The sequence below is a fragment of the Antrostomus carolinensis genome, unplaced genomic scaffold, assembly GCF_000700745.2.
Source record: "Antrostomus carolinensis isolate BGI_N321 unplaced genomic scaffold, ASM70074v2 scaffold24652, whole genome shotgun sequence".
Taxonomy (NCBI): domain Eukaryota; kingdom Metazoa; phylum Chordata; class Aves; order Caprimulgiformes; family Caprimulgidae; genus Antrostomus; species Antrostomus carolinensis.
Window position 1 is genome coordinate 36,331 of NW_010297938.1, and position 8,678 is coordinate 45,008.

Here is an 8,678-nt window from a genome sequence, read left to right on the forward strand (position 1 = left end):
ATTCAGGAGGGGGAGGGAGAAGTCACTTCTTGTGGTATCAAAGAAAGCTTCAGTTATCTGTATTTGAAGTAAGGAGCTTGAAGCCCATATGAATTACACCTGTTTATTCAGGAGTGACTCTTTTCTTTTGTCTGTCGTCTTCAAACACAGCCAGTTATTAGTAGGAGTTTATTCCCCCAGGGACCTGGTGCAGAGGTGCAGTGTCTGACTCCAGCAAAGCGTCGTGCAGAGTCGGTGGAGCTCATGGAGCTCGGAGGAGGTGTACACCTTTGCAGAAGGTACACGCATCCTTCCTCCAAACAGCCTGACACACAGATTATGGTGTCAGGTACCAGCACGTAGGAAAAAATAAGAGGCAGCATTTTTGTAGCAGTTGTACAATACTCTTTCAACAGAGTATTTTACGTTTCCAGATTTTTTTAAATTTTTCTTTAAGCTTAATTAACTTTAATCTTAAGTTTAATGTCTAGTAACTTTACACTTTAGAATGTGCTTTACCTGCTCTTTTTCCTTCTGCCCATTGGGACTGTGAAATGCATCACCTTCTGCTGCAGATGATGCTTAATCCTGACAAGTCAGACAGGTCCAAAGCCAGCCATGTCTCGCCACTCAGAGCTTGCAGGGACAGAGGGCTGTGGCAGGCGTGACGGCGCGTCCCTCAAACAAATTGGCTTCTGCAGCAGCCAAATGAGCTCTGCATGGTATTCATGTCCTTCCTCATTGCTGTAATCTCCCTCTGATTTTTGCTGTTTGTTGCACATCCTGATGCAAGGAGAAGGTTCTCCTTGGTAATCACCAACCTTAGGCAATTAATTCAAAAGAGAAAACCTCTTTGCAACATAGGATGTTGCTTGAGGCACAAACAAGGTCTGCTGTGCCAGTCTTTCCTGACCTGCTAGTCTTCCACCTTTTAAATGAGTGAACTCATGTTGCATATTTTCATCTTTATTTCTGGAAGGCATGGTTGACCAATCTCATAAATCTCAGTGTGTTATTAATCTGTTTTCCTGAGACATCAGCTCTTAAAAGCATCTAGGTATGTCATTGTGTTTGCATTACCCTTAGGACACTATTTTAAAAACTGGAAAGACAGTGGAAATATGCATCTTACAGTGGGTATAAAGAGTGGGAAGGGCAAGGAGGCAAATGGGAGTCTGAGGAGACAGTAAATCTGCCGCAGTCACATCTGTGTGAACACTTCAGAGGCCACATGGTATTGCTCCCCTCTTGCAGGACATCCCTCCTGGAATTAGCATTTCTGGACTGTACATGCTGATGTTGTAGAGTAGCTGTATCTCTCTAAGTCCCTAAAAGCCTCTGCACAGAAATAAGAATTTTCATTAGCAGAGTGAGTGGTCTCTGGCATGCACTTTCTGGGGTAAGCAGAAGTGAAGCCTTTTTAAGCAGGAGTGATACAGCTTCTTCATCTGTGCCTTTGTAGTTATGATCAGGCTTTTAGTAGGTATAGTCAGGCAGTCATTCAGTTATGAGGCTATCAAGTGACCTAAATTACATTCGTTAGAAGAAAGGAATAGCTGAGACTGGAATTCACTAAAATACCTTGAAATAACTACAGCAGGATTTGGATTAGTTCTGATCAAATGCCTGTTTTATTACTGTGGAATAAATGGATCTTTTGGAGCTGCAGAACTATTGTGTCTTACCCAGTGTTGAGAATTGGCAGTTAAAACTCCTTGCATGCACATGAAACCAGTGTAAGTGCCTGAGCTTTTTGGCAAATATAATTGTTATTCCAATGGCATGAAGTTACATTTGTAGAGACTGGTAGTTACCGTTTGCCTGCTTTGTGTTTGCTAAAATTAAAAACCAGTAAATATACTCTAGCATCTCTTTGTTAAATCACTGGAAGTCTTGGCCAATTAGACACTTCACTGGAGCAATCTGTGTTGAAACCACCAGTGGTTCTTTCTCTGTGAATTACAGGGTCTGCCATTTAGCAGAAAGAGAATTAGCAAGGCTCTGCTGGGTAGGTCTGTGCTGGAGCCAGGGTTCTGCACTGAAAGGCAATGCTTTTGGTCTCGCCCACAGATTTCCTGATTCAAAACAACAAGGAAGCGATGCATATTTGGGGGTGATAAAAGGAATCCATCTGTACTTCTATTTTTTTTGTTGTTGGCTATTTTGCTCTTGATGCCTCATGGCAGAGGAACCCGACTGATTTCAGAACAGACCTTCAGGCTTTACTGTAGCCTAGACAAGCGCAGAATCCAGGCAAAGCAATGTTGTCATTTTTTAACCACTTTAATATCTTTTTGCTTTGGAGGAGATAATTGATAAAATGCAATGAATTTGTCTTGTTCAGATCTGGAATAATCTAAAGCTAGATGGATGACTCAGGCAGTGTAAAAACAAGATCACAGATGTTCAACATTTTAAACAAACTCATTTAACAGTTTGAGATGTACGGGCGAGCAGTCCTGTGTCTCATGTTTTCGAACGTTTTCCTGCCTGCCTAGCTGAACAGACAAAATGACCCACTTCAGAACCTTTTCTCCCTCCTAGAAAACCCACGCGTATTTTTTTCTTGGTTTGGGTTTTTTTGTTGTTGTTTTTTTGGGGGTTTTGTGTTTTGTGGGGTGGTTTTTTTTTTTGGTATGTCAAACTGAATGTCACACTCCAAGTGATGATGCTAACTGTTGATTTTTCTTTCCTAGGGGGTTGAAGTGCAGACAGATTACGTTCCGCTGCTGAATTCTCTTGCCATGTATGGCTGGCAGCTGACATGTGTGCTTCCTACTCCAATTGTGAAGACAAACAGGTAGGGAGGGGGTAGGCACTGCCTTTTGGCCAGGGAAGTTGCTGTATGAGCACCACAGTCCTTCTGAGCAATTCTCTGTGCAGTGAGCATGGATGTCCTTGCGTGCACACAGTAACTGCCCGTGCAAACCCTGCTGCAGCTGTTCTCTGGGTCTTCTGAGCATCACAAGCTGCGTGGGGCAGGAAGCACGTGTCTGGCGGGCAAAATACTGCAAGGTGGCAGTGTGGTTTCTGCATGAAATTTCTGGGTATTGTTTCTGCCTCTCTTTAAACTCTTTGATTTTAAAGTTCCTGCTCTGAATCTCCCAGTATCTCCTCTCAGAGCAAAGACAAAATGTGTAGTAATGTTTGGAGTGAGATGTTGCGTATCTAAAGAAAAGTAATTTTATTCTTAATCGATGTCTGTCTAATGCTGCTGCTGATACACACAGTCCCGCTGATCAGGACCATGTGAGGTTGGTGTATCATTGCTCTAGTAGCCTTGTTTGCATGTGCAATCACTCTGTGGTCTACTTTGCTATTGTTAATATTCTTAGTTTTTAAATATAAATGCAAGTCACTTAAAAACACTCTTAATAACTGAGGTGAAAAACAATCATCCCACTTGTTAATCATGAAAATGGCACATTCTGGATTTTCACTGATCAGGAATATATATATATATACCAATATTATCAGTCATGATTTTTTATCTTAAAAGAGTAAAAATATACCCAGCTCTTTATGAGATCTAGATGAAGACTACTCCTACACATAAAAACCTAAAAAGTAAAGGCCATCTGTGCTAGGAGAAAAACAGTATTTAAGTTTTGCATATAAGTTTAAATATAGGTATGAATAGAAAATCACAGTTATGATTTGTAAGCCCTGTCTCTTAAAGGTATATATGATTTTCTTTCTCTTCTAACTTTCTGTGTCCCATTTATAACTCCAGTAAGACAGGTCAGGTTGATGGTGCAGAAGGGCACCCACCCAGCCTCAGCACTGGTGGATTTGGTTGTGCCTTCCTACCGTGCTGCAGACCTGCAGGGAGTGCCCAGCCCTGGGATGGGGCAGGGAGGCTCCGGTGATGCTGAGACCCTGCTACACACTGGCGCTGTGGGGCTCGGGTTCCTCGCTTTTTGTACAAAACAATTTATTCTGTGTTTACACACTAATGCTAAAACATTCAGAAAAATTGTCACAGGCTGACAGGCTCTGTCAGGCTGAACAGTTGCTCTTTTTTCCCCCCAAAATAGCAGGCTGTGCAAAGACACAGGAGACAGGCAGTGTTCAGGTCATCCTTCATTCTTCATTTTGTTCTTCTTTGACCTGCAGAAATAAATGACTGAGATGGATTTTTGCTTTGAATGATACTGGATGTGAATTTAATTCATTCTCAGGAGTGTGCATTTGTTTCTTTTCAGGGATGGGAATTTATCTACAAAGCAAATTGTATTTCTTCAGAGACCTTCTTTGCCCCAGAAAGCAAAGAAGAAAGAATCTAAGGTAAATAACCTTGAGTTCCTGGTTTCTTTGTTTTTTGGTTTTTAATATTGTAATTGATTTCCTATAGAAGTAAAAATGGCCTATTCAACATCTCTGTGATACAGTAGGAAGACACAAGGAATAGAACTGTTCAAATGAAAGAAACGAAAAATGCTCAAGTGATGTGGAAGCTCTTGTATTTCGTTGTCTGTTGAACTCATGGCAGCAGGAGACATAGATTTCTCTTTACATAAACTGGCCATAAACCTCCGTATGTGACCTAAAATTCTCTGCCCATGTTCACTTCCTGCAAGAAGGAACCAATACTATTTTCTCTCACCCATTGCCTGTCTTTTCTGCTTAAATTGCTCTCTCTTTCTTGCTGTGTGTTGTGGTAGAGCCAAGCACAATGTTGATGTTGGCTGGTGTTTCTATCTATTGTGTGAATATTGATTAATTCTACTAGAATTTAACCAAAAAAAGCCTCTCGAATCCAGCTAAATTATCCAAGAACATAGCTGACAGCTAATGATGTACATATGAGGATACACATATGTATTCTCATTTCCATTTTTAAATGTGCAGTTGTGGGAACCCCTGCCCAAACCTGTCACGCCGTACAGCTGAGAGGGAAATACAAGAACTGGTTTAAACTGGAAACTGGGAAAGTGCTGACCTTCTTGCAGTACTTGAATTTGCCTTGCCCTTTCAGTATGCAAAGGGATCAGAAAAGCCAGGTGAAGTATGGAAAGGTGAAACCATGTGATGAAAAGGTTGCTAATTAATACAGGCTCCTTTTTATTCCATCTCTCTGCAGTTCTGTGAGCGCTGGCTAGCCAAATGTCACCTGAGGGAGCGGTGTGCTCGAGGCCCCGCAGGAGCTGAGCCAGAGTAGGAGGTTGGAAACACTAAGCAGAGCTGAGCACTAGGAGCATTTTACCCAACATTTTAGACAGTTACAGATAGTTTTCATCTATAAAGCCCTCACTGTTCTGGAGCCTGGTTCTGTGAAAGTCATCTTTTAGATACAGTGGAGACCAGGAGGGTGTTTGAACCGACTGAAGCAGGAGAGAACTGCTGGGAGCATGACTGTGATTTAGGATTTAGCCTCTCTCATTAGTGAAGCTGGAGCCCAGAGGATTCTGTGAACTTGTTACAAAGTCCATCTTTCTTGTATTTTCTCTTTGTTTTCAGGTGATTAAAGGCATCTTGGGATGAGGGTTGGAGTGCCTGTATTTGGTCATTCTTTTCCTACCACTGTGTGTGGTTTTAATGGAAGGAATGGAAACCTATAAGTGATTGTATGTCTTCAAATAAGAGAAATAGGAATGATACTGATTTCTTGTGTTATAATAACAAATGCATACCATCCAGATGACTCAAAACTTTGTTTAAATTTTTTAATTCAGGGATATAAAAACTTATTTAACTTATTTTTGTCTGGTTGACAAAACAAAGGATTTACTCATTGGCAGTATTAAATATACAGACATATTTGAGGGCAAAAATCACTACAGCACATTTTCATACCAAAGGTCAGGGAAAAATGGGATACATTGATTATAGTTACATAAAGAAATGTTAGACTGGTTCAACATCTGTAGGTGGTTGTTGAGAGTCACATCAAAGATGCCAAACCTAGCATTTGATTAAGTTGCTGAATATTCTGCACAGACAATGTCACAGGCTCTCAGGGTTTTTTTTAACTTGTGATACAGAATGTCTAAAATGTTTATAGATGACCCCTGGGAGGAGGGAAATAGGATGATAAGATTAAAAGGACATTGCAGTATTGGAAACTGACCCGTCCTATCTACACAGAACAACCAACTGCTGTTCAGTTCAGCCAAATGACATGCAAGGAGTGGTACAGCTCATTTTTCTCTTCAGTAGGACAGAAGTGCTCTTAGGAGTGCACTGTTCAGTCAGTGCTGAGGTAGTCGTGTGCATTCCCTTTATACAAAAGTGATGTTTATTTCAGCAGAAACTGGCTGTATGCATTTCTGTGAAATACAATATAAATACCTGACTAAGTATATGTAACATCTGCACATTCACAGAGTCTCTTACAGTTTGATCTTCATCGCATTCAGGGCCCTGATCTTACCTTCCATCAAGGAGAGCTTTGAGATAAAGGGGAGCTGTGGGTGCCCAGCACTTCTGCAAATCAAAGAGGAAAATATTCAGGTGTCTCTGAATTTTAAACAGTTGAGCTCTAGAACTGAGATGTTATCTTTTACTTAAATATCATTGCAATTTAGAGAAAGAGGAAAGATAGCTTCCTCTAAACCTAAAAACAAGACGAGTCTTGTGAAAGCCAATTTCTTTTTTTTTTTTCCCCTTTTTACATTAAGGTCTGGCTAGCAGAAGGAAGGGCACTGCTCTGTCTTTGTAATCTAATGAAGGTAATAGTTTTTGAATGGCTTTTTGATTAAGGAATAAATAGCTAAATCAAAAATTTATGACCATGAATCCTTCTCTTGACCAGCTTTGGCACAGACCTGGTTGCACTGGAAAAATGGCTTCTGGACCACAGCTGAATTTGCTAACTGTCCTGATGAGATTATTTATGCCAGCCAGGCATCACCTCCCAACCCATCCCTGAGTTTCCATCAGTGTGGACACTGCTGATGAAATGGTTGTGCACATTCACTTTTAATTAGCAAACGTGTAGGATAACTCAGCAGTGGCTTGGAGCATGGTCTGGCTTTCCTTGGGAAGGTCACAGAATCACAGAATGTCAGGGATTGGAAGGGACCTCGAAAGATCATCTAGTCCAAGCCCCTGCCGGAGCAGGAACCTAAATGAGATCACACAGGAAGGCGTCCAGGCAGGTCTTGAATGTCTCCAGAGAAGGAGACTCCATGACAAATGAAGCAGATATAATAGTGGCATATTTGTCAGACTTTATTATATGTGTTATACCTGTCAAATCAGTATTTCAAGGCACTGCTAGTTCCCTCTTTTTTAAAAAAAAACAAAACCCAAACCAGTTAAAACAGTCAGTTCATCTGGAAGGGCAGCTGTGGTAAGTCTTGCGGCAAGTGCTGAAAGCTTCCTGCTTCCTCGTCAAAAAACATTCATACGAATGGTTCAGAATATTGTACTGTCTGGGTATAGTCCTGGGTGTGGTGTTAGTCCTGCTGCTGACCTGGTGGGAAGCGCTGGGGTGACGCCACGGGATTGCTTCCCCCGTCTGCGCTGGGGCAGCTTTGCGCGTTCCCGCTTTGCGCGCAGCGCGGGTTGGCTGCCGGGGGCTGCAGGCCTCCGCGGTGACACGGCCTGTGGAGGGGAACCCACTAGGCATGTGAAACAGCAGGAGCAGGATGCATCACAGGCTCTGCTCTCTCTGTACCAGATATAGACGTGTAGGCACAAATGATCATCTGATTTAGTCATGCCATTTTTTTAATCTTAGGTCTTTTTGGTCAAACTAGTTTTTGAATTAAAACTAAATAATAAAAACATTTATACTCAGGAAAGCAACTGTCCATGTGAGATTGTCTCCAATAGTCTTTAACATTTGGATCTCTTGGTTGCAGTTTCACTGGAGATTCTCCAAAGAAGACATGCACAACAAACAAATGAAGAAATCCATGAAGGCTAAATTAAGTACTAGGGAGAAGCAAAAGGCAGAGGAGAAGCAGGAATTTGAAGTCACAGAGAACACAAGAAACTTAGAAGCACAGATCTCAACAGCAGCCAAGCCTGATCCGGAACAGCAGCTGGATGAGGTCATAGACTTGGGAGATGAAGTAGCTGGGACCAAGGACAGAGGTACCCATCACGATGGGGCGTCGGAAGATACGTGTCCTGCCAGCTGCGATACTGGTGACAATGACACGCGGGTGTGCTTGAGCCAGAGCGCGTCTGGCTGCTGCGCCCATCAGGTAACGGAGGGGGGAGACTGTGCCCCAGTACCGGATGGCTGCGATGGCAGCGATGGGGCAGGGCTGGACACGGACTGCTCCTGCGAGTAGGACCCCGTTCCAACAGCCCTGTGAGTTGCTGATACTTTGCCAAGACAAAAGAACAGATTTGCTAATCGCCGTCGCTAACTGCGTTGCGCAGTTCAGCATTTCCTTGGCATTGTACTCACTTTGCTCCTTAGCACACTGATGTCTCGATGTTTTAAGTAACTACAGGGCCTGGGCTTTTTCACCCACAGGTATTGCAAAATTCCGTCCACTGCAGAGAGTGGGAAATGCCCTACGCTGTCTCCTAGAGCTACACTTTAATTTAAAAAGTAGGGACAGAAAATGTACTCGAGTGTTTCTGTGACTGACCTTCGCAAACGAGATTTGTATTTAGGTCAGGGAACACGTTCCATTTGATCAGATTTTCCTCTATAGTACTTTCTTGTTCACGTATCTTTGCTGGAGAAGTTACTGTGCCATATGTTATTTTGTCATTAAGCTTGTAGTGTCATGAAA

The 8,678-nt window shown here is 42.3% G+C and overlaps 1 protein-coding gene across 1 annotated transcript in view; it reads left to right on the forward strand.

The window, feature by feature from the left end:
- Nucleotides 1-8,225, forward strand: part of RFTN1 (raftlin, lipid raft linker 1) — a gene marked incomplete at its 5' end in the record, with an annotated part of 43,625 nt that extends 35,400 nt beyond the window's left edge. Inside the window, 3 exons of the mRNA XM_010162294.1 lie at nucleotides 2,676-2,779; nucleotides 4,185-4,266; nucleotides 7,788-8,225. Coding sequence (XP_010160596.1) covers nucleotides 2,676-2,779; nucleotides 4,185-4,266; nucleotides 7,788-8,225 — 624 coding nt within the window. The remainder of the gene's footprint in view (nucleotides 1-2,675; nucleotides 2,780-4,184; nucleotides 4,267-7,787) is intronic.
- Nucleotides 8,226-8,678: the final 453 nt, after the last annotated feature.